Below are 26,765 nucleotides of genomic sequence, written 5' to 3' on the forward strand. Positions count from 1 at the left end.
CCACCATCTTGTTTGTTCTCTATAGCAGTCCTTTTTGACTTACCTTTGTCCACACAATGAAATACTACAGAGCTATAAAGAATAATGAGTTCTCAAACACCCTATAACATAGATAAATCTGGAGAATATTATATTAAGGAAATAAATCAATCACAAAAGGACAAATATTATATGATCTAACTTTTATAAAAAGACAGAAATATGTAGGTATACATTAAGAAAATGATGGTCTTTGGTGGTTATCAGCAGTGGGAGGAGGAGAGAGAAAGAATAATTTTCTAGATAGTAGTCTTTTTAAATTTTTTATGGTGGGAAAGGTAATGCTGAATATGGGTCAAACTTGCACAACTTGACCAAGGTAAATGATGACACTAAAAAGCTTATAGAAAGAAGGGACATTTTTTATAAGTGCTACAACATATACAATTTTGTAACAATAGCAATAATGACTAAAAATATGTGTACAGTTAAATCAAACCAAACCTACTGCCATCAAGTTGATTTTGACTCAGCAACCCTATTGGACAGAGTAGAAGTGCCCCATAGAGTTTCCACATCCTTTTCTGGAAGAGTGACTGGTGGATTTGAACTGCCAACCTTTTGGTTTACAGCTGAGCACTTAACCACTGTGCCTCCAGGACTCCTTTTATGTGTGTGGTTAACCAGGTAGATATGTATGCATGTATATGTGTAGGAAGGCATATGTTGTAAGTATGTGAGTGTGCATGTATAGGAGTATCTATAGGCATATGTATATACATGTTTGTGTGGGCTGCATATTGTTGTTGTTGTGCCATCGAGTTAGTGCCAACCCATAGAGACCTTATGCACAGCATAACAAAACAGTGCCCAATCCCGGGCCAGCCTCACTACTATTGCCACGCTTGAGTCCATGAATGCTGCCACTTGGCCAATCCATCTCGTTAGGGGTCTTTCTCTTTTTCTCTGACCCTCCACCTTACCAAACATGATATTTTTCTCCAGTGACTGGTCCCTCCTGACAATATGTCCAAAGTTTGGCCATCTTGGCCTCCATGGAGCACTCTGGCTGCACTTCTTCCAAAACGGATCTATTGGTTCTTTTGGCAGCCCATGGCACTTTCAATATTCTCCTCCAATACCATAACTCAAAAGCATCAGTTCTTCTATGGTCTTCCTTATTCACTGTCCAGCTTTTGCATGTATATATTCGTTGGATATATATTCATGTTTATAATAACCCTAAGGGGCAAAGTTACAGATAATTCCAATATATAACCAAACACCTTGTGGGATTGGTTTACTGGATTTGACATGGGACAACTTGGTTAATTCATGTAACCTAGTTTATAGAGTCTATGCCCAATATTCTAGTTTAGTAAGTAGCATCTGGCATCTTAAAATTTTGTAAGCAGCCATCTAAGATACAACTATTGGTGTCTGCTTATCTGGAGTACAAGAGAAAGAAAGGAACGAAACATTCAAAGCAAAAATAACTACTCTATGGAGTCCTGGTGTGATGCCATAGGATAAGCTTTGGAACTTAAGGTCGGTTTGAACAACAAGGTTGGAGGTTCAAGCTTACCAGCCACTCCTTGGAAACCCTATACAGGGTTGCTGAGTAGGAACAGACTTGATGACACTTAATAACAACAACAACATAAGACTGATAACCCATTCACGGCCTAACCTAGCCTGACCAGAAGAACTAGATCATGCCTGACTACCACTAACATTCTGAGAAGGACATGATAAATGGCCCCATGCAGAATGGGAGAAAAATGTAGAACAAAATTGAAATTAACAAACAAGGTCAGACTTACTGGGCCAATAGAGACTAAAGGAATCCCTGTGATTGTTGCCCTGAGACATTTTTTTAAACTTGGAATTGAAACCACTGAAACTGGAACTTGGAACATAGAAGCCACCTTTCAGCTAAATAATAGATTAATTAATAAAATAAACAATATCACCAGTGTAACAAAAAGGATTGGTTAACATTCACCCATATCAGGAGGTAGCATATGATCAAGAATCCATGATACTGAAGGATGAAATTCAAGCTACACTGAAGGTACTGGTGAAAAACAAGGTTCCAGATAAATGCAACACTGGAAGTACTCACTCGTCCATGCCGAGATATTTGATAAACAGTTGCCTGCATAACCAACTGGAAGAGATCCATGTTTGTGCCTATTCCAAAGAAAGGTGATCTTGATCCAACAGAATGTGGAAATTATCATACAATGTCACTAATATCACATGTAAATAAAATTTTGCTGAAGATAATTCAAAAATGGTTGCAGCAGTACATTGACAGGGAGATTCCAAAATTCAAGCTGGATTCAGAAGAGGACATGGATCTAGAGATACCATTGCTGATGTCAGATGGATCTTGGATGAAAGCAAAGAAGATCAGAAAGATGCTTACTTGTGTTTTATTGACTATGCAGACATTTGACTCTGTGAATCACAACAAAGCATGGGAATTCCAGAACACTTAATTGTGCTCATGAGGAACCTGTAGATGGCAGTTGAACAGAAAAAGGGGATATTGCATAGTTTGAAACCAGGAAAGATAATATTTCACTGCTATTCATAAGGTTTTCAGGGACCAATGCCTCAGAAAGAGGACCACCTATTCAGCTTTCTTCCTAGTCTGGTCTTAGTCTGGAGATTCCGCTAAAAACTCTCCACCATAGGTGAGCTTGCTGATATTTAAATTGCTTGCTGATATTTACAGCAAAATGTACACCAAATTGATCAATATGTGGGGCATGAAGCTGTAGCCCTTGGATATGTGTGAAAGCAGGCTGGAGGAAGACGATTCCTGTGCCATTCATTCCCTGCTGCTGAAAAAGTGTGTAAAAAGAGGTCTAGAACCTATCTTAAATCCTGGAATTGTTTTCCACTTTTCCCCAATCCTGGCATGGCTTTGTAAGCTCCCATTCTCTCTCACTTGGGAGACTGAAGGAGGCTCTTAAGACTAATTGAATGATACAAAGCTCTCTACTAACTAAATTGAGTCTTGGTTTTAAAAGAATTGTGCTTGGATTAAAAAGGGAAATTTAACAGACATAAATTTAAATTTTCTCTTAACGTAAAAGGAATTCAACTGCTAACAGAAAGGTTAGAATTTCAAATCAACCAAAAGACACCTTGGAAGAAAGGGTTAGCAATTTACTTCAGAAAAATTAGCCACTGAAAACCTTATGGAGCACAGTTCTACACACATAAATTGCCACGAATTGGAATCAACTTGATAGTAACTTTCTTTTAAAATTAACTTTAAAATGTTGGCTTCCATGATTTTATTTTCTAAGAACAATAAAATTATTGTTCTCCATGATATAATGGGTACCTAAGGAGCTCTGGTAGCATAGTGGTTATGAATAGGGCTGCGAACCTTAAGGTCAGCGGTTCGAAATTACCAGCCGCTCCGTGGGAGAAAGATGAGGCTTTCTACTCCCGTAAGGATTTACACCCTCGGAAACCCTGTACAGGGTCGCTATGGGTCGGAACCGACTCGACGGCACTTAACAACAACAACAAAAAAGAAGTACCTTCTTAATAGGTCATTTTAAATTGTAGTCAATTTCAGAGATCTTAATCAGTGTAGGGGGTCTTGGTGTGGCACTGCGGGTTAATGCGCTGGATTGCAAGGTCGGTTTGACCGGCAAGGTTGACTATTCAAGCTCATCAACCCACTCCTCAGAAACCCTATCCAGGGTCATTATGAGTTGGAACCGATTCGATGGCACTTAACAACAATGAAAACAATCACTTTAGAGCATTTGTCACTGCAGCTATTGAACAGTAATGACAGTGGCATGTCTTTTCAGGGTTTGGAAAGGAACTCTTTGAGTCTGATCTTGACAGAATCATGGACCATGTTGAAGCTGCCATGGATATGGTGCCTGTCTTAAAAAAAGCTGACATCATCAACATTGTCAATGGTCCGATCACTTATTCTCCTGACATTCTTCCTATGGTGGGACCCCACCAAGGGGTCCAAAACTACTGGGTGGCTATCGGATTTGGGTGAGTACTTCTGTGTAATTAAACATTTATTATAGTCATGTATTTTAAATAATTCCTATCCCATAGTCTCCAAAAGGGAAAAGGTGGGATGATGAGCATTTTCTCCCTTTTATGACCGTTGAAATGTGCTTTAAAAATTTTTTTTTAATTTTTCAGTCTTAAAACCCTGACCATGGAATGGTTTAATTAATCACTTTTATAGGTTTTAAAGAAGTGATTTCTTGGAAAATACTCTTTGCATATTTATTTCCTGCCAGTTCCATTATTCAAATATCTTCTCATGCTGTGTGGATCAATTTGCCTCAATTTCACAAGATGTTTTCATGACACAGTGTGACAAAGATATTTCAAAATATCTAATGTTCTATATATCTGATGCATTTTTCATCATAATTTATGTTTGTCCAATATGATTTGTTTCTTTCTATATTTTATTCCATTGCCCCTTTGGTGTTTCATTCCTAATATTTGTCGTATTAATTTGGTGAATAGTGATGTCAAGCTCACTTTGCTATCACATCACAACTTCTAATATTCTACTTTGCTTCCCCATTTTATTCTGCTTGTATTTAGTAATTACAAGCTTCATGCCAGGCCTAGACTTCTGGTGTGACATTGTAGGGTCAGCACAGGACTGCAAACCACAAGGTTGACAGTTCAAAACCACCAGCTGCTCCTTGGAAACCCTATACAGGATCACTATGAGTCGGAACTGACTCGATGGCTCTTAACAACAACAACAGCAACTGCCAGGCTTAGTGGTAGATAGTGGGCCACAACTGTGACGTACAGACCAAATGCAAAGATCTGACCAGAGATAGCAATGCTAGTTAGTGTGCTAGTCTACCAAAATAATAGAGCTACTAGTGATCTGAACTAAGGTAGGGACTTAGAGATAGCTAGAAAATAAACATTGATTGAATTTAATCAATGATTTATTCGATAGGGTGTTTGAGAGAGAGAGATAAAAATAGCAATGATACCCAACTTTCTAACTAATTTGATGCTGAGCCCCCTCTGGGAACTTAAGAGAAGTTATGGTGTGGAAGAGGAACTCTGGTAGCATAGTGGGTTATGAGTTGGGCTGCTAACCACAAGGTCAGCAGTTGGAATCTACCAGTTGCTCCACAGGAGAAAGCTGAGGTTTATCTGCTGCCTTAAAGATTCACAGCCACAGAAACCCTATATTGGGTCTCTATGAGTTGGAACTTATTCCATGGCACACAACCACCACCAGCACCATGGTGTGAAGGAAGAACCAGCATTGTAATGAGTTCTTGTTTTTAAAGGGTTGGGGTTGAAGGGTCTAGGTCACTGAGATGTCCAGGGGAGAAAAGGGGTGTTATAGGACTGGAAGGTACAATGTAATTGAAGTCTTTAGCAGTCACTCGGCTCTAGAAGTAGAGTTCTACTACTCATCTGTTGGTTTGTCTTAATATGATGGCCGGTGGGTGGCTGTGTATTGGAAGCTCTGCCACTGGTATTTTGAATGCCAGTATAGTCACCCATGGGGGCAGGTTTCAGTGGAGCTTCCAGACTAAGACAGTCTAGGAAGTGAGAGCGATAGCCCACTTTTGAATGGTTAGTCACTGAAAACCTTATGACTAGCAATAGAACATTGTCTGATATAGTGCTGGAAGATGAGTCCCTCGGGTGGGAAGGCACTCAAAATAGGACTGAGGAAGAGCTGCCTCCTTAAAGTATGGTACTGTAGGATCGGCACTGGACTGTGAACCACAAGGTTGGCAGTTCAAACCCACCAGCTGCTCCTTGGAAACCCTATACAGGGTGTATAGTTGACCTCAATGGTATGTATGGAGCAAAGCTTTCAAGACCTTTATTTACTGATGGAACACACCTCAATATGAGAAGAAACAGCTGCAAACATTCATAATATTAAGAATGTGGAACGTATAGATATGAATGCAGTAATATTGGAAGTCATCAAAAATGAAATGGAACACATAAAGATTGATACCCTATGCATTCATGAGCTGAAATGGACAGGTATTGGTTACAAAACTTGCCCAAAGTCACACAGCTAAAAGTGGCAGAACCAGAGTACTACTAAGACCTCTCGTATTCCATGCTTTTATAATTTTAGCTGTTAAGTCAATGTGTCATAACACTCAATGGTATGGCATTATTTAAACATATACGAGGGTGAATCAAAATTTATCCGCACTCTGGCTGTAGAATTTATTTTAATCAACTTTTAGAAAAGATGAATACGTTAGTTTTTGACATAATCTCCTTGCTTTTCGATGCACTTTTTCCATCTGTCAACAAACTTTCGTATTCCCTTATTAAATACTGTTTTAGGCAGAGCTGTGATTCACGAATGCACCACTGTCTTCATTTCTTCATCAGAGGTGAATCTTTGCCCTTGAAGGGCTGCTTTCAGGGGACCAAACCGGTGAAAGTCTGATGGAGCTAGATAAGGACTATAGGGAGGATGCTTTAACACCTGAAAATGAAGTTTTTGCAGAGTGTCAACAGTGTGGGCAGAGGTGTGTGGACGTGCATTGCCATGCAAGGTCACAATGCCCTTGGATAGTAGTCCTCTGCTTTTAGTCTGAAATTTAGGCTTCAGCTCCTTAGTAAGCATCTTACTGTAACAAGCACTGTTGATTGTTAAACAACTTGCCCTGTTAGTGTTCCAATACTGGCCCTTGAGGATCCCAGAAATCTGTAAACATCAATTCTCCAGCTTGAGGTTGACATTTGAACTTTTTCTTGGTTGGCAATTGAGGATGTTTCTATTCCATATTCTGCCATTTACACTCAGGCTTATAGTGATGAATCCATGTCTCATCATCAGTAATGATTTTTTTTTTTTTTAGAAGAAACTTTTACCTTCCTTCTAGTATCAGTCCAAATTGTGTTTGCAGATGTCCAAACACTATTGTTTATGCTCTTCCATGAGCTGTTTCAGTACCCATCTTGTACAATTAGACAATCCCAATTTTATTCTTTTATTCCTAGTAATAAATCCATATAACTTGGGTTCCAAGATTCCATAAAGCAAATAACAGCAAAGGCCAAACTCCTTTTTGTCACACACTTTGTTTAGTTCACCCACTTACTTTTTCTCCAGTCACTTATTGATTGTTTTTCCTACTCCAACCTCACCGTACTTTTTTTAAAAAAAGTTTTTATTGTGAATTATGTGTTAGTTTACATGGAAGAACATTATCTTTACATTCATCCTATCATATTTCATTTCATTGCAATGATTACAATCCCCTGCATGCATCATCAACCAACCAAAGGGTACACCCCGCAAGCCTGCACCCCGGCCACCAGCACACAGCCCCTCTCCCTCCCTGAGTCCAGAGTCCCCAGCCACTCCTTCTCTCTCCACATAATCCTCTCTGCCTCCATCCCTGGTGTCACTACTTCCCTGGACAAGGTCCCGCACTTTGCTTTTTTCCCTTGATGGTTCCAGGTATCTCCGCTCCTGGACTGCAAAATCAGCCACTTCCCTCCTTTTTACAAAATGTTTACATTTACCTTTCCAACACTCACTGTCAGACCTGATATCAATCATTCCCTATTAAACCACAGAAGTCTTATCCCCCTCACCTTTTATCAGCCCCATCCAGACAGGTTAGAAACAACTCAGTGGAGATTCTACCTTTCCCCGTACCCTCTGGAACTAGTTTTCCTATTGAAAGCTTGTAAGTCAGTCACTTCTTGCCTTTGTAGCCCCTCATTTTGGGTAGCCAATGTCTAAGTTTTCCATCCTTGTCAACCCTATGTACCAAGGGGGTGGGAATGATTGCTCCTTTGTCATACTGCATCCACAAGCATAGGTCAAGTTCATCCACTTGTATTGGGTTGTTCTTATTTTCCTCTTCTTTCTTCCTCTAGTCGTATTCTGATCATCCAGCCATTGATGAAAGGTCAAATGGGTACTATCTGCAAGTGTGGGTGTTCCTGTGCTTCTCCCCTCACTTCATATCAGCAGGATGCTTTACTCTCCACTCTAGTCCTCTGGGGCCATGTCCTTGCCCCTGGGCCCAAGAGTCCCCAGGTCTCCTCATACTGCTGGTTAACCAGCTCTCAATCCAGGTTAACAGGAGTCTGCTGAATGTGGTCGGACTTAGTTCACAACTTAATTGCTGTTCCCACCCCCTTCCCCTTATTGGTGACCAGCGTGGTCAGCAGCAAGACCACATGCCTTCATGTGTATCCCACTTGAGTTTCAGTCTTGTCTTGGAAGGTGGTTTGCCTTGAGGGGACCTGACCACTTGCTTTGATGGCTCCCAGGGGACCCACTTGCTTGTTCTTGTAGTAGTCATTTGGACTGCTGTTATTGCTTATGATTTTTCCTGCTGGTCTTTCTTTCAAGAAGTACCTTCTGTTCTTCTAGCTGCTCCAGGCTGGTCTGCTTGTCCTTTCTAGTGGAAATTTCCCACCTCAGAAGATTCTGGGTGGGAATCAGGATTCTACCTATGGTCTTCGTGCAAACTTTTTGAAACCCAAGTCTGTCATGGATTATTTCATAGGCAGAGTCATGACTGATTTGCCATTGATTTGACACATAATCCATTGTCACTCGTGTATTCGACAGAATAATTTCACATACACGCTTAATGTTGTCATCAACCATAGATAGGGACAGGTGTTTTAATATAACCATAGTGCGGATGATTTTTGACTCATTCTTATAATTTGCTAATGATTAGAGAGCAAAGTTTGTAAAAGATTTAATTCTGAAAAACAAATTAGATTTGATTCAGGATTACTCCCAAATTACAGCACTCTACTCCATTTGCTACTCCATTATCTTTACCTCCATCCTATCGTATTTCGTTTCATTGCAGTGATTACAATCCCCTGCATGCATCATCAACCAACCAAAGGGTACACCCCGCATTGTTAAGGAAAAATCTAGAGAGGCAACAGCTGCTGCTGGTGATTGTGTGTAACTGAGTCAGTTCCAACTCATAGCAACCCTCTATAGGGTTTTAGCGGCCGTAAATCTTTACAGGAGCCGAAAGCCTCATCTTTCTCCCACGGAACAGCTGGTAGTTTCGAACTGCTGACTGTGAGATTAGCAGCCCGATTTGTAATCACTATGCTACCAGAGCTTCTTATATAGTTTCTTTATATAGTTTCAAGTATTATAAACAGTAGCTATAGCTCTCAGTTGGAACTGACTAGATGGCACTTCACAACAATAACAACATAGCCCTCACTAATGGCAACTATTTTGTCATGGACTCAGTTAAATAAATGTGATGCTTCTTATAAACATTATTAAGCACAGTCTTAATTTCTCTTGCCTTCTTGAAATGTAGAATGATTGTGAATAATTTGGTGGTCCTGTTTCTTTTTTAAAAAAACTGCACAGAGAAGTACAAGTATAAATTGATGCTTTTTTTTTTCTTCTTGCTATTTTTCTAGCAAAGCTAGGCATTTATTTCTACAAAAGAGCAAAACTAGAATCTTGTTGAGGGAAAAATTAGTTAGTCTAAGGTCTTCCCAAGTCCTGGTGTGGTGCTGTGGTTTCATGTGCTGGACTTCAAGATCGGTTTGAACTACAAGTTCGGTGGTTCAAGCTCACCAGTCACTCCTCAGAAACCCTATATAGGATCGCTACAAATTGGTATCAACTTGACAGCACTTAACAACAACAACAACCTTTTGGAAGTTAGCATCCTGGTTGTTAAGTTGCTGTGGTTTTGTGCACTGGATTTTCTTGCAACTTGATGATGGTTTATTTTCCTTTTCTTGGTTCTCCCCTTAAGAGTCCCTGCTCATCCAACCCCTCAGGAGCTACTCTTGACTTTGTGTGTGTGTTATAGTTTAATATCCATCTTACACAGACAGTTGAAAAATCTGTCTTCAATTTGCAAGTACCTTGGATTTAAGGCACTGGTTTGTTAGAAATCTCTATCATTTTTTAAAATGTTTTTATTGTGAATTCAGTGATAGTTTACATGGGAGAACATCAGCTTTACACTCATCCTATTCATTGGATAAGAGTGAGTGGGTAGGACTACCCAAGGCCAATGTAAAATTGTAATCCCCTCTTTCTCATAGCAAGAAGCCTTTATCTGCTACAATCATGTTTTTGGTTCTAAAGCTACCAAAATAAGCCCACCTTCCCACCAAGTGACCCATGAGTTACAAATACAGGAGCCAATATATCTTTTCACCTCCTCCCCATAGGTCTCTGGGGAAGGGCCTCCATGTCTGGATGCGTCTAAGTTTCTTGCTGGAGGAGGTTCAAGCTAAACTGACTCAGAAAAAAAAAAAAAAAAATGGATGCTCCATTCCAAAGTGCATACATTTCTTCCACAAAGTCTCCTATTAGTCAGCACAATCATATTTCAAAAGGGCTAATGAAGTATTAACCACTCCTAGAGAGGTGGTGTACTGCCTTTCACTAACCTAAACTGAGTGTTCTTTCTGGCTAAGAGTCGTAGGCTAGTTTGAAAGTAGGCATCTCTTGAAACTGTCAAACCAAACAAGCTATTGAATTGGGTAGGTGTCATTTGGATATTTAAAAATGTAATTTTTGAGAAAAAAAAATGTATGCCATAAGGATTATGTTAATCATGCATTCTAAATAACATAGAGCACTTGTACTTTTAGGCCTTGCAAAATATTTGGACAAATGTCATTATTTGATAATGACATGTGTTTGTAATAGAACGTTTATCTCTATATTTGAAAGCTATGGCATAATTCACGCTGGAGGGGTAGGGAAATATCTCAGTGACTGGATCCTGCATGGAGAACCTCCTTTTGATCTGATAGAATTGGATCCCAATCGCTATGGAAAATGGACAACAGCTCAGTACACTGAGACCAAAGCAAGAGAGTCATACGGATTCAACAATATTGGTAAAGTACAAATTTACCATTGTCTTGGAAAACATGCTATTGGGATTCATTTGATGGCAGTGGGTTTGTTTTGTTGTTGTTGTTTCTTTGGGTTTTCAGTATAAATAACAGCTTTGTCTTTTGCATAAATTCAGTACCTATGACTATGCTTGTGGAATTGAAATACTATATTTTTCATCTCTGACTCCTTCTAAAGTGTTTTGATGATATGCTATTGAGAATATGGGCTATCCATTTTCAGTTGGTTATCCTAAAGAAGAACGGTTTGCTGGGAGGCCAACTCAGCGAGTCAGTGGGCTCTACGATACCCTGAAATCTAAGTGTTCCATGGGGTTCCATGCAGGCTGGGAGCAGCCACACTGGTTCTACAAACCAGGACAAGACACTCAGTACAAGTAAGTGAAGGACAACTTGGCTGAATGGGCCTGAAGGGAAATCAGAGAAGTGCTCGTTTCACCTTATGATAAGGAGCCTTGAGCCTTTGCTACAAAAACTATTATTTGACACTGACTAACACCTAGAACCATGGAGAAGGATATCATGTTTGGTAAGGTGGAGGGTCAGAGAAAAAGAGGAAGACCCCCAGCGAGATGGATTGGCCAAGTGGCAGCATCAATGGGCTCAAGCGTGGCAACGATAGTGAGGTTGGCCCAGGATCGGGCAGTGTTTCATTTTGCTGTGCATAAGGTTGCTATGAGTCAGTACCAACTCGATGGCATCTAACAACAACAATAATAGCACCTAGGACACCACTGGTCCCCATCCCATTTGCTCCTGGTGTTCCTCCATGACCCAAGAGTCCTATGACAGCCCCAATGGGTCCTCTTCAGTGTGGCATTTACCAGAAGCTCAGAGGAGACCTCTCCACCCACCCAAATCCCCACATGACTTTTAAAGGTGGTATAGAATGCTTGGCAGAATCACATACTATACAACCACAAAATGAAAAGTGTCTGAACTTTTCCAGGTTTCTAATTATCATATGATAACTCAGAGCATTCTATGCTTTCGAATGTATGTGCACTAAAAAATGAAAATTATATGCACAGTTGATAAATTAGAGAAAAAGTTCATTTGCTTTGCATTTCTAGTTAAGCATAAGCATAGAACATCCCACAGAAACAATCCTCTGAATTCTTTTAAACTGCTACATGTTGTAGAATTTGGGATTAATAGTGCTTATATATATATATTATCATGGGAACCCATAACCCACCAGTAAACAAATAGTAAATCACGAAATTCAGTTACCATTGTTGGGCTATCATTTAGTTATTTAACCAGGTTTTGATGTCTATGTAAGGCAAGGTCTAATGGTTTAAAGTCTAGTAAAGGGCAGGTTGTTGATTAATGAATTTAGTCTGTGGAGACAGTCAACACAGATTTTGTCTTTTTTCATGGCAAAATTTTGGCTTGTTTTTTTTAAATGACTCAGATAAATTCCAGATCTGCCCTTTACCTTGTATTGTGTGGAGCTGGCCTAAGTATCTTCTACAAACATTTTAATAATTCTTAATAATTAAACTACAGAAAACTCAGTTTGCAAACTTAGTATTGTACTCTAAAATGAAAATATATTAGAAGGGCAGTTTGTAAGGCAGAAAGGACTTCTATTCTCTGCCCAGCTCTATTATGAATTCAAAAGTCTTGGCAATCATTTTGTCTTTTCTCTGAAAAAATGAAGATGTTGGACCAGAACCTTGCTTATTCAAGTGTGGCCCAATATTCATGGGCATCACCTGGGAGTCTATTAAAAAGCACTTTAGCAGGCCCCACCTGAGACCTGCTGAATTAGCACCTGCATTTTAGCAAATGAAACAGATCTATATGGGCATTAAAGCTTGAGAGGAGTACTGGTGTGATGCTGTAGGATAATCACTGGTTGGCGGTTCAAAACCACCAGCTGCTCCTTGGAAACCCTATTCAAGGTGGCTATGAGTCAGAACCGACTTGATGGCAATTAACAATCAGAAAAGTTTAAACACTGGACTAGATAGGTGGGTCAAAGTCCTGGCTGCATACTAGTATCATTTGTGGTACTCTACCCCCCATATTTGGATTTAATTTGTCTGCAGCTGGAGAAAGATATGGCGGTCTGCTTCTGTAAAGGTTACAGCCTTGGAAGCCCTATGGGAAGTCCTGCTCTATCTTGGAGTTGCTCATGTGGCAGAGTTGATTCAACAGCAACTGGTACAGACCCAGCTATTAGTATTTAAAACAAAAAACAAAAAAACACTCTCCAGGTAACTCTAGTATGTAACCAGGGTTGAAAACCACTAGACTGGATAACTTCTTAAGTTCCATTCCAGATCTGAGAGTCCATGTGTTCTATCTTCTTTTCTAGTTAATTAATACTTATTCACTATGACAGGGGTCAAACAAAGGGATAGATGAGTAACTTAAAGGGCTAGATTCCAACATATGCGAATGATTTGCAGAACAGAATTTTAGACTGCGTACTGTGTTTCCAAATCAGAGTTTCAAGATGAACAGGGCTGTTTCAACTTTTCTATTCTGTAATTTTCTGAAAATGAATGGCAGTTGTTTTCTGACATTAAACATTGTGTTTCAGGCCAAGTTTTCGCCGCACAAACTGGTTTGAGCCTGTGGGCTCTGAGTATAAACAAGTTATGCAAAGAGTAGGGGTGATTGACCTGTCCCCTTTTGGCAAATTTAACATCAAAGGCCAAGACTCTGTTAAACTGTTGGATCATCTCTTTGCAAATGTCATTCCAAAGGTAAACACAAGGTCCAGGATTGGGGCCTACTTAATTCTCCATCCTCTCATTAAAAAAAAAAAAAAAAATCAGTATTTTAGTCCACTGAATGATTTCTGCATGAACATTACACTCTCTCTTTAACTGACCAAGAAAATAGCTGATTTTTATATTTAAAATGTAATTGAGTTAATTATCTAACTTTATTTAGCTGTTTACAATGAAATAATCATTTAAATTGAGAACTTCAACACTAGGTTTAGTAGTTGTTGTTATGTGCCGTGCAGTCGGTTCTGATTCATAGTGACCCTGTACAAGGTTTCCGAGTCTTGTAAATTTTTACAGGAACAGAAAGCCTCATCTTTTCCCCTGGAACAGTTGGTAGTTTCAAACTACTGACCTTGCGGTTCGCAGCCCGATTCGTAACCAGTACGCTACCACAGCATCTTAGGTTTAGTAGAGTTACATGTAATTAGTAAATTGATTTAAATGATATGATTCAGATGTTTTCATTCTTATTTACATATATTAAAAGGACCCATAAGATATTGATTTCATCCTGAGGTAATTTTAACTTTATTTGTGTAGGTGGGTTTTACAAATATCAGTCACATGTTAACACCGAAAGGTCGAGTGTATGCTGAGTTGACAGTTTCTCACCAGTCTCCTGGGGAGTTTCTATTAATAACTGGTTCAGGATCAGAACTTCATGATCTTAGGTAAGCACTTAGCTAATAAAATTTTGTATATATTATATATTGACTCAATCTTACTGGAGCTATCTCTTTTATCACTCTTTAGAAGTACAAGTTTAATTCTTAAAACCCACAGCCACTGAGTTTATTCTCACTCATAAGGACCCTGTAAGGGAAAGCGGAACTGCCCAGAGGGTTCCCAAGCAGCCTGCCACATTGTTCTCCCACAGACCAGCTGGTGGGTTCAAACAGCTGACCTTTCAGTGAGCAGCCGAGAGCTTAACCACTGTGCCGCTGGGGCTCCTTCTTTGATTCTCAAACCTTATTTCAAATAAACTTCAGATAGAAAAACGTTTGAAGTGAGGGTCCTTTCCTTCCCCCTGCCAACCCTCCTCCCCAAGAAAGGTAATACACCCATAGAGTTTGCTGGCTCTCCATAAGATAAGCACTGAACTGTGAACCACAAGGTCTGTGGTTTGAGCTCACCAGCCACTCTGTGGGAGAAAGATAAGACTTTCTGCTCCCATGAAGATTTAAAAAGCCTAGGAAACCCCATACAAAGTCACTGTGAGTCGGAACCAACTCAGTGGCACATAACCACCACCATTTGTTACGTAGCATAGACGTGCCAGAACTACACTTATATATTACCTCAGTTCATTTTCTTAATGTTCTTTAATATTATTAATATGATTCCCATTTTCGGGTAAGGAAATTGATGTTGCAGTAACCTGCTTCTTGTTGTTATGTGCCGTGGAGTCGGTTCTGACTCATAGTGAGCCTGTACAGGGTTTCCGAGGCTGTAAATCTTTACTGGAGCAGAAAGCCTCATCTTTCTCCTGCGGAACAGCTGGTAATTTCGAACTGCTGACCTTTGCAGCCCGATTCTTAACCACTCCGCTACCAACCTGCTTAGTCCAGTCTTTTTTATTTGGATGCTCACTTTGGGTCTGCCTTCCTGAGTTAACTTTTCTTTGTGAAGCTTTCTTTTCTGGCCTTTGATGAACAGCTGGATCTAAATTGGTGGTCTACCAAGCTGAATCTTTGCACAGTCTTTAGTATACAAATGTTTGGAATATTGTTGATGTGTAATAAATGTTTTAATCTGACAAATCCTCACTCTAGTTTAAAATTACTCAAATTACATGTTTCAATCCAAGATGTACTAGGGACCATGTTAGTATCTTAACTTTGTGTAAATCCAGGCAAACATTTAGTAATAGACTTGAATAGCTCCAATTACTCCAGCATAGTAGGTGGGGTCCAATAACTCATCAAAATTTAGAAATTCATACTAGTCTTTAGACTTTTAAAATCAATCCCTTATGATTGTCAAAACAATTATAACGTGTTTTTATTATTTTTTTAAATAATATTTTATTATTAATATTATTAACCTTTAGCAGGGCAAGCATGTCTCCTGTGTACAGGTATTAGATTAAATTTGGGTTTAAATTAATTTTTGAAGATTGAATCATTAGTTTAAATGCAAAGGGCTATCACTATTTAAACAAATTGTAAGACAGAGCACCTTTAAATGGAAGGCTCCCCCATATTTACAAGTATTTTTAAAATAATTACTTAACATGTCAATGACTCAGTTTCCTTAGATATGAAAATTAGGTAGTTTTATTAAAATGACATTGTGGAGACTTTTCTGTAATTCGAGACATAGAGCATATCTTCAGCAGAAAGTGTATTTCCGTCTCCCCCATCCCCCACTTCTGGTTCAATATATCTATCCCAGATATATTGAATCAGAATCTACATTTTAACAAGATCCCCAGATAGTTCTTTTGTATACATCTGATTCAGTACATCTGGAGTGGAGATGCAAATTCTCAATCTTTCAAACCCAATTAAACCCCTTCTTGAAGTCCTGGATTTAACATAATGTTTATGACTGAAATGTAGATGGATCGAAGAAGAGGCAGTTAAAGGTGGATATAAGGTTGAAATTACAAACAAAACCGATGAGCTTGGAGTTCTTGGAGTTGCAGGGCCACATGCAAGAAAGGTCCTTCAGAAACTCACCTCTGAAGATCTTAGTGATGATGTCTTTAAATTTCTTCAAACCAAGTCCGTAAAGATTTCCAACATTCCTGTCACTGCTATTAGGATCTCTTATACTGGTAAGTGAATTGCAACGATGGGGTCAGATATGGTAAAGGTTATGAGGATGGCACAGGACCAGACGGTGTTTCATTCTTTCATACATTGGGAAACCATGACTTGAAATTGACTTGATAGCACCTAACAACAGCAACATATTGGTAAGCATTGGGGGACAACTTAGAGTAAGTTTCTAAAATTGATTAAGAAGCTGCACGCATTTGCACATTCACTTTTGTCAATATACTTTGAAAGAAGATTCCTACTGACCATCTCTTATGGCAAGCCTATCTATTTACTTCTAGTCTGTAAAAGCAGTTCCATAAATCTCCTGTTGGTGATTCATTTTCATACTTGCCTATTATTTGAAAGGGTAGGTAAGAAAGTGGGAAAATGTGGGCTGTTGGGATAGTTGGAAGGATGACGGAAGAGTTAGGTCATCTGACACTAATTGTAATATTCAAGTTGGCCTCCCATAAAACTCTTATCAGTCTCTTTCTTAAGTCATTATCACTATTCATTTTCCCTTCAACACTGCTTTAGGGAAGTGTTCATATATTGCCCTACATGGCACGCAGTAAGTATTTGATACAGAGATGGACAAATGCTCTTCAGTTTCCCTTCTAATTTCCTGGAGACCTCCTTGTCCCTTTATGAGAAGAGTACCTGGTGCTCAAGCATCCATCCAACAATTCCATATTGCACAGGTTCTGACAGTGTCCTGGAAAAAAGATTACCACCAGCCCTCAATGTTGGGGAAGAAAAACATTATAATGTTTTCCAGGCCTTGCCCTACCCAATCCCAGAAAAGTGGCATCTAGAATAAAAAATAAGTAGGACTGTTTGGGCTGCATTTCATTTCCTTTGATTTTTTTTTTTTTAACCCCCCACAGCTCTAATGGTGGATGAAATGATTAGCAGGGATGAAGTGGGGGATGGGAGAAGTCACAGACTATGGTTGTCCCACAAATGAAGATAATTGTCAATTGATTATATTTTCAATCCTAGTGATTTGGGGACAAGGGGTTTGGGGTTAGGGTATCTAAACCTATTGTCATGAAAAACTATGCTACTATGCTAACTATGTGCCTGACATTGTTGTCCCTGAAAATATAGTCGAGCCTCATTTTGAAGCTGGGCTCAAGGATGGAGATTAACTCTTACACTGTGGTCTTTATGTATGGTTAAAACTGACCTGTGTACAGCCCTCTGTAAGAGTCAAGATTGGGCACAAACGTATCCGGGATAGAACAGGTTTCTTTTCAGAGGAATTTTTGTGCATCTTTTTGGAAAGGAGTCTTTTAAAAACTGGCAATGTCTGTGTTGCATAAATAGACTCTCTCCTGCTTTTATATATTTTAACTAATGCTTTTTAGACCAAGTGATCATTGTTCTTACTCTGGTGTGGCATCTCTGGGTTTATTTCAGGTGAGCTGGGTTGGGAGCTATACCACAGGCAAGAAGATTCTGCGGTGCTTTATGATGTTATCATGAATGCAGGCCAGGAGGAGGGAATTGACAATTTTGGAACCTATGCCATGAATGCCTTAAGACTGGAGAAAGCTTTCAGAGCCTGGGGGTCAGAGGTTTGAAATACTAGTATCTTCACTGGAATTTTATGGCTATTGTGGGTATTATATGAGGGCTGGTTTGAATTGCATTAATGTTGCCTCTGGCTGTAGGTGAAATTATGTATTATTAGATAACTTTCTTTAATCGTGAAAAGAGCTTTTCCTCCTCCCAGTTGAAAGTTCAGTAAAATTGTGACATGGTGTTTTTTCTATCTGAATTCCTCCTTTTGGCAAATAGCCTTGGACAGCTGTCTTTCTGTGCTTGGAGCAGGGAGCCTGCCTACCCAGACCACCTTTCAAATTCTCTCCCCTCCTCTGTCATGTGGTGACGATGATTATGTACCATGGAGTCGGGTCCAACTCATAGCGACCTTGTATAAGGTTTCCATGGCTGTAAATCTTCACAGGAGCAGAAAGCCTCATCTTTCTCCTGTGGTACAGCTGATAGTTTCAAACTGCTGATGGATGGTGAGGTTATCAGCCCAATTCGTAATCATGACGTCACCAGAGCTCCTTCCTCTGTCATGTAGCTACCCTCATTTTCTTCTTATCTTGCAACTTTTGGAGAATTAACAACTCAGGGGCAGAGGTGGTGTTCCAGGATGTGTTGGTAGCTGTCTTCCATTATTAATAATTAATATTGGTAACTTGTTGTTGTTAAGAGCTGTTGAGTCAGTTCTGACTCATAGTGACCCTGTATAAGGTTTCCAAGGAGCAGCTGGTGAGCTTGAACTGCCGACCTTATGGTTCAAACCAACCTTGTGGTCCAGTACGTTAACCCACAATGCCACACCAGGACTCCACTCTTGGAGTCCAATATTGGTAACGATGAGCTTCTATTTGGATAGTGCTTTCCTGTTTACACAGCATTTTCATGTGTACCATCTCATTTACCCTTTTGTCCCCCAAAAAGATAGTTCTCATTGTCTCTGTTTTCCACACAATCACATTGATTCATTCAGTGAGTGGCTTCCTCCAAATGCCACAGTAAGTGGCCAAATGGTGGTTCAAACCCTGTTCTCCTATTTCCTTTCCAATAGGCCAGGCCAGCTCTGGACCCAGATTCACTAGTTGTTGAAAGTCACTGAGGTTTTAGTTCTGAGGGATGAGATAAGGGATAGTGGGTAAGTATGGAGGTCAAAGTGGGGACTGTTGGGTCTGAATTTGTCTTCTAGCTAAGGAGCCCTGGTAGCATAGTGGTTATGGGTTGGGCTGCTAACCACAAGGTTAGTGGGTTCTAATCCATCAGGTACTGCATAGAAGAAAGATGAGGCTTTCTACTTCTGTAAAGATTTACAGCTTCAGATACCCTGTACAGGGTCGCTATGAATTGGAATCAACACCCTGGCACAGAACCACAGCACCATACTGGCTTTGTTGTTATGTGCCATCAAGTCAGTCTCTACCCATAATGACCCTGTATAGGGGTTCTGAGGAGTGGCTGGTGAGTTTGAACTGCCAACTGTGCAGTTTGAACCGACCTTGTGGTCAAGTGCTTATCCTACAGTGCCACCCCAGGACTCCTATGTGGTCTTAATCCTAAAGAACCTTCATTTCCTTTTCTATAAAGTGGGAATAATATTTATCTCTTGTTGTTGTTAAGTACTGTCGAGTCATTTCTGACTCGTGTTGTTGTTGTTAAGTGTCATCGAGTAGATTCTGACCCATAGTGACCCTGTATAGGGTTTCTGAGGAGCAGCTGGTGAGTTTGAACCGCTGACCTTGCAGTTCAGATGGCTTTGTAGTTTGGCGCATTAACCCACAGTGTCACACACCTAGTGACCCTCTATAGCCGTGCAATTCAAACCGACCTTTTCGTTGTATGCTTATCCTAAGCTGTCACACCAAGACTCCACTTAGAGACGTAAAGTGCCTAGCAAGGATTAACTAGTTGTTAAGTGCCGTCAAGTCGGTTCTTAAGCATAGCTACCCTGTATAGGGTTTCCAAGGAACAGCTGGTGAGCTTGTACCTTGCAGTTCAAGCTGACTTTGTAGTCCAGGGCATGAACCTTCAGTGCCACACCTGCATTTAATTGGCACCTGGGGAAGCATAGTGGTTTTGAAAGCCCCAGCTGGGCCCCTTGGGCATTTAACCTATGAGCAGAAGCAAGTGAGAGGGCTTTGAGGGAGAGAAAGCAACCTACTGGGATCAGTGAAGAGGAGGGCCCTGGGCAAGTTAATTCATCTTTAGGATACTTGTTTTATTAGGGATTCCCAAACGTACAGTTAGGACCTTTTATGAAGCTTTAAGTGCATGGTGTGGCACTGTAGAATAAGCACTAGACTATAGTCAGTTTGAACCTCAAGGTCGGCAGTTCAAACTCACCAGCCGCTCCTTGGAAACCCTATACAGGGTCGCTATGAGTCAGAACTGACCCACTGCACTTAGCAACAACAAGAAGTTAAAAACTGCTTTCCCATTCTGGAAATATGGAACACACGTATATGAATTCTTTTAATGCCCTTGCATCAGTTCCCAAATTCTGAGCTGAGATGTTTCCCATAGGGCATTGGTGGCTCACCTTCTGTCTAGGAGATGTGGGCCAATGCACTTCGCTGCAGCCACACTGTTGGTCATTGAAGGCTCGTGTGTTGCTATGAAGCTGAACAAGTTTCAGTGGAACTTCCAGAGTAAGACGGACTAGGAAAAAAGGCAACACGAAGTCACCATGAAGTGGTGACAGACTGATGGCAGCTAACAACAAAAGGGTTTGACAGGGACTTTTTGTACATTTTCCCATGGCTTTTAGTTTATTCTTATTTTTTATAAAGAAATGAAAGTAAGTCAATAGAGGACAGCTGGGTCCTGCACTCCCCAAGGACTGAAGCTGCAGACGGAGACCCTCGGGAGTTAGGCATTGCTACACCATTTTGTCTTCTGTTTTCTCGTCTCCCCTTGAGAGCGGTTTTCCTGAGGTCCCTTTGATTTCTCAGCAGTGCTGGAGAGCCCTCTAGTGTTATTGCAGCAGCCAGGCATCAGTGCTTTGTTTTTGTCCCGAGATATTTTGAAATTCTGAATAGATTAAAACTCTATATAATAATTTGTTGATATTTATTAAGAAACTTGAGATCAAATGTAGATCGTATAGAAATGTATGCTACTTATCTGGTTCATGCAAGTGCTGTGTTGTCTTTAAAATGTGAGTATTTTAAAATGGGGTTTAGACCAGTTCTCCATATCCTAATTTGGAGCAAAATGGAACATCAACAAAAAAATGAACAAACCTCACCTTTAATATTTGAGTTTATTCCCAAATATTAACTTTATCTCTGACTTGGAGTATATCTTAAAGACTCAAGTGTGTTTGAAAAATTTGAAATTAAACCTCTATTTCCCACCCCCCACCCTCCCCCCAATTCCTGGACTCTATAAAAGCAGTTTTTCTACCATCTGCTTTCCCTTTTAGTTATCCCAATTCTTGGGTAATTGTAAGATAAGTCAGCAACTTAATAACTTTAAAAATATACCTATGTAAACTCATTACATTAATGCACTAAAATAATCATGTTTCTGGAAGGGATTTTATTTTGTGGTATCTTCCAGATTTTTATCAAAATAAAATACCCATGAAACAAACTAAATTTTAGTAACCATGTTTTCTATGTTCGAATGACTGTGTTTGTTGAAAGGCTACAGTTGAATTTTGAATGAAAAAATTTATTTAAAGATTAGTCCTGAATTTTCTTTTGCCAGAATATATACAAAATAAGAATGTGCTTTCTTCCATCAGAAAAATAACATACATAAGTGATACTACTGAAATGATTTTTACTCATTTGAGATTAAAAATGTGTGTTTCTCTTTTAGATGAACTGTGATACAAATCCCTTGGAAGCTGGGCTGGAATATTTTGTAAAGTTAAATAAGGTATGTTTGTGTTCCAAAGTGTACTTGAAGAAAATCCTAAATTATGATGCTGCTTCATATAGATCCTTGCTTTAAAGTTCTTGTTTGGTTTGTTTTTAACCAAGTGTGTCTAGTTACAGCAAAGCTGGGTTGAATATAAATATAATTCAATTGCTTCATACTAATCTTTTGTTAAAATTTAATGATCAGTTCCAATTATTGAAGTGTGCTTATGGATGTAAAACAGCAGAATCTAGCATTTTAAAGGACTAACTCTAAATTCTAAGATAGAATTTCATAAGATTAAGATAATTATTGGTTATATTTCAGCTGTCATTCTTGTTAGGAATTGCACCAACTTGGCTGCATGTTACAGTAACTCCTGGTGTGTGAATTTGTACCTCAGTTAATCAAACAGACTGCATTCATTGACTCTCCCTAGTTGCCTCATAGCTTGAAGCAGATCCACCCATCTGCTTATTAAGCATCTTTGCTTGTAACTACAGCATCTGAGTGTAAACAAATGACACATTTCAAATATGTTCAGCATAAAATAGGGATTTACTAAAAAGTCAATGAGGCCCAAAGAATCATATGTGTTAGTAACAACCCAAAGTCCTCAGACAAGAAATATCAGCGTTACCTGGGAGAAACTCAAATTCTTAGGTCCCGCCCCAGAAATCAGAATCTCTTGTCATCAAACCAAGAGCTCTGTGTTTAACAAGCCCTGCAGGGCATTCTGATGCAGCTAAAGTTTGAGTAGTTCTCTCTCACATGATTCTGATGGAAAAGCAAATTATGGGGCCAACTGTGACAGCCCAGTGCATCTATACAAGCTCTATAACTGTAAATGAGGTTATCCCATTGTGCAAGTGCCACGGTATTATTGTGCTATCAAGTGGGTCTGATTCATGGCGATCCTATATAGGGTTTCTGAGAGCAACTAGTGGGTTTGAACTGCTGAACTTGCAGTTACCAGTCCAGTGCTTATCCTACAGTGTCACACCAGGGCTCAAGCAAGTGCCATGGAGTTATAATGGTGGTGGTGGTGATGGTGGTATACCGTGGAGTCGGTTCCAACTCATAGCGACCCTGTACAAGGTTTCCGAGGCTGTACATCTTTATGGGAGCAGAAAGCCTCATCTTTCTCCTGCGGAACAGCTGGTAGTTTCGAACTACTGAACTTGAGGTTAGCAGGCCGATTTGTAAGCACTACGCTACCAGAGCTCCTTAGAATTATTATAGAATTGCAGGTAATGTTAGCACTGAATGCTTAGAACAGTAGCTGCTCTCTGTTAGGATACATCTTGTTACTGCCTTTTTGTTGGTATTGATTGTTAGGAGTCCTTGTATGGCACTGTTGGATAAGCATGGGACTGCTAACCACAAGGTTGGCAGTTCAAATCTACCAGCTGCTTCTTAAAAAGTCCTATACAGGGTCGCTATGGATAGGAACAAATTCAATGGCACTTAACAACAACATTACTAGTGCCAGGTGTCTACTACCCCTCACAGCCTAGCTGACTCTTGGAAGTATATCACCAGGCCTTTCTTCTTAGTTTGTCTGAAGTTCCATTGAAACCTGTTGAGCATCATATCAGCAACACAAAAGCTTCCATTTACAATGGTTGTACATATGGTGCAGTAACCAGGAGTCGAACTGGGGTCTTGATTCCTGGCCAGTGCAACTCATTGGAAGGCATGCATTCTACCACTGAATGATCAATGCCTCCCTAGGGTACTTCTTGTTGTTAGGTGCCATGGAGTTGGTTCTGATGCATAGCGGCCCTAGGTACTAAAGGAAACACTGCCCTGTCCCATGCCATCCTCACAACGTTCCTATATGCTTGTGCCTATTGTTGGAGCCACTGTGTTACTCCATCTCACTAAGGGATTTCCTCTCTTTTTTAAAAAAAAAAAATTTTTTTGTGAATTATATGTTAGTTTACATGGGTGAACATTATCTTCACATTCATCCTATTGTATTTTGTTTCATTGCAATGATCACAATCCCCTGCTTGCATCATCCCCTGCCAGCCACAGTCCCTCTCCCTCCCTGAGTCCAAGTCCCCAGCCACTCCTTCTGCCTTCTGGACTGCAAAATCAGCCACTCCCCCCCTTTTGTTACCAAACATTTGCATTTACCTTTCCAACACTCACTGTGAGACCTGATAGCAATCATTCCCTATTGAACCACAGGAGTGGTTCAATATAACTGAAATATAACCAATAATTATCTCACCTTTTATCAACCCCATCCAGACAGGTTGGAAACAATTCACTGGAGAGTCTACATTTCCCTGTATCCTCTGGAGCTAGGTTTCCTATTGAAAGCTTGTAAGCCAATCACTTCTTGCCTCTGTAGTTCCCCCATTTTGGGTAGCCAATGTCTTAAGTTCCCCATCCCTGTCGACCCTGTGTACCAAGGGGGTGGGAATGATCCTCGCTGTAAAGATTTGTTTGCTCCTTTGTCATACTGCATCCACAAGCATAGGTCAAGTTCATTCTCTTGTAGTGGGTTATTCTTTCTTTTTTTTTGTTATTCCTCTTCTTTCTTCCTCTAGTCATGTTCTGATCATCTAGCCATTGATGCCAGGTCAAATGGGTACTATCTGCAAGTGTGGGTGTTCTTGTACATCTCCCCTCACTTCATATCAGCTGGATGCTTCACACTCTTTTGTAGTCCTCAGGGCCATGTCCCTCTCCCTGGGCCCAGGAGTACCCAGGTCTTGTCAATACAGGTTAACAGGAATCTACTGAATGTGGTAAGGAGCTCTGGTAGCGTAGTGGTTACCAGTCAGGCTGCGAACCGCAAGGTCAACAGTTCAAAACTACCAGCTGTTCCATGGGAGAAAGATGAGACTTTCTGCTCCCGTAAAGATTTACAGCCTCGGAAACCCTGTACAGGGTTGCTATGAGTCAGAACCGACTCCACGGCACATAACCACAACCACATTGAATGTGGTCGAACTTAGTTCACAACTTCATTGCTGTTTCTTCCCAAGTTCCCCTTATCGGTGACCAACGTGGTCAGCAGCAGGACCATATGCTGGTAGTGTATTCCATCTGAATTTCAGTCTTGGAAGGGGGTTTGCCTTGAGGGGACCTGACCACTTACTTTGATGGCTCCCTGGGGAACACTTTGTAGAGGGTCATCCTCTTTTGCATTGACCCTTTATTTTTTGTCCTTCTTCAGAGATTGGTCCCTGCTGGTTACAGTGTACTTGTTAAAATTCCAAATACAAACTGCCATATGTACTTAGGAACTAAAGGCAGTTTTCTGATCCAATGGAAATATGTAGACACAAGCATATGAACCAGTTTAAGGAAACTTTTATTTTTTTAAACATCTATCAATTACCAAATTCTGAGCTAAGATATTAACACAATACATGTATATTTTATTGTTATTAGGTTTTAGGAAATGGATTCTCCTAAAGGGTTTGAAAGGGAGTATCTTTTGGTACATTTTTTCATGCCTATTATTTTTATGATAAACCATCTGTCTCTAGACTAGAGTAAGCAGGTGCTTGGCATTCCAGCAGAACTTAGCAGCAGATTGCTACTTCTGATAACAGAAGTCTTCGTTTAGTTGTTTAAAATAAGGATAAAAATGATCTTTGGATAAAAGCTAAAGTTATATTGTTGGTCACCAGTAAGTTGACAGCTAAGTGAGTATTTTGCTTCAATATTTGAATGGTATTTTTTAGGAATAAGGCATAGAGAAATGATCTCTTCATATTAAAATTGGATTTTTAAAATTCCCTTTATAATTACAAGCAGGTGTGGATGATGTTTTTATTTGTTCTTTTGAATTATTTTAGTAACCAAGGCTCAACTTAAGAACTTACTTAGTTGCTTAATAGATCATCGTTTTGATTTGTGGTATGTTTTCCTGATTTCTGAACTGCCGATTCTTGTTCTAGGGTCATTGAGTTGCCACCTAAAGATTTCATCTGGGTGAAGGCCCGTGTAGCATAAGGGCCTGAACCTATGTGAGCCAGTGTTTTCCACTTAATGCTGATTCAGTTGGTAATTTGGTTTCAACCTTATCTAGTGATGCTTGTTAACTTTCCAAGACCCGTGATTTGGATCTAATCAACTTTATTTGGATCCTATTTGGTGGTTTCCCATCAATTTTGGTTCCTGAAAGCTTACAGATATTTCTAACTAAACTCTGAAACTTGGTAATTCAAGTTTGTGTCTGAAAATCAGAATATCACTCCAACTGGCTTCATCCAACATTTTAAAGAATAATAGAAGTCCATGTATCAGTTCCCAAGTTCTGAGCTAAGATGTTAATACTGTAAATCATGTATGTTTTATAGTATTAGGTTATAGGGGGTAAAAATCTTCTAAAGGGTGTTAAAGGGAGAATCTTTTTCTTCAAACTGCCAAATTTTAAGTTAGTAAATCAAAAAAGAAAGAAAGAAACACACCCCCATCCCCAAATAAAAACAGAATCCATTGCCAAAGAATTGATTCCAACTTACAGAGACCCTATATAGAGTTTCCAGGGGCAAACAAAACAGCCTTATCTTTCTCTCACGGAGCAGTTGGCAGATTTGAAATGCTGAACTTTTGATTAGCAAGAACTTTATATTCAGTACGACACCCCACAAAATCTGACATTTTACAGTTGTTTAAAATTAATTCTTTTTATTCCTCAAAACAAATATGCAGAATTCTCTGCTTGGCCTTTAATATTCTTAGGACAATTGATTATATAAGCCATGCTGTGAAGAAACAATATAGCGAAGCAAACTGTGTCAGAGCTAGCAATTCCCTAGGGATTACTCAGTGCACCCTTCTTGTTTTGAAGATGAGGAAATCAAAGCAGAGGGGTGAAGTGACTTCTTGTTGTTTTTAGGTGCCTTTGAGTTGGTTCTGACTCACAAAGACCTTATGCACAACAGCACAAAACACTGCCAGGTCCTACACCATC

At 39.8% G+C, this 26,765-nt stretch overlaps 1 protein-coding gene across 1 annotated transcript in view; it reads left to right on the forward strand.

Annotated features, from left to right (window-relative positions):
• DMGDH (dimethylglycine dehydrogenase) overlaps nucleotides 1–26,765 on the forward strand; it is a 114,303-nt gene that overhangs the window by 49,789 nt on the left and 37,749 nt on the right. The window contains exons 7-14 of the mRNA XM_006875190.1: nucleotides 3,822–4,020; nucleotides 10,709–10,878; nucleotides 11,120–11,273; nucleotides 13,451–13,616; nucleotides 14,184–14,314; nucleotides 16,205–16,422; nucleotides 17,831–17,988; nucleotides 21,782–21,841. Of these exons, the coding sequence (XP_006875252.1) occupies nucleotides 3,822–4,020; nucleotides 10,709–10,878; nucleotides 11,120–11,273; nucleotides 13,451–13,616; nucleotides 14,184–14,314; nucleotides 16,205–16,422; nucleotides 17,831–17,988; nucleotides 21,782–21,841 (1,256 nt within the window). The remainder of the gene's footprint in view (nucleotides 1–3,821; nucleotides 4,021–10,708; nucleotides 10,879–11,119; nucleotides 11,274–13,450; nucleotides 13,617–14,183; nucleotides 14,315–16,204; nucleotides 16,423–17,830; nucleotides 17,989–21,781; nucleotides 21,842–26,765) is intronic.

Source organism: Chrysochloris asiatica, unplaced genomic scaffold, assembly GCF_000296735.1.
Source record: "Chrysochloris asiatica unplaced genomic scaffold, ChrAsi1.0 scaffold00313, whole genome shotgun sequence".
In the NCBI taxonomy this organism is placed as follows: domain Eukaryota; kingdom Metazoa; phylum Chordata; class Mammalia; order Afrosoricida; family Chrysochloridae; genus Chrysochloris; species Chrysochloris asiatica.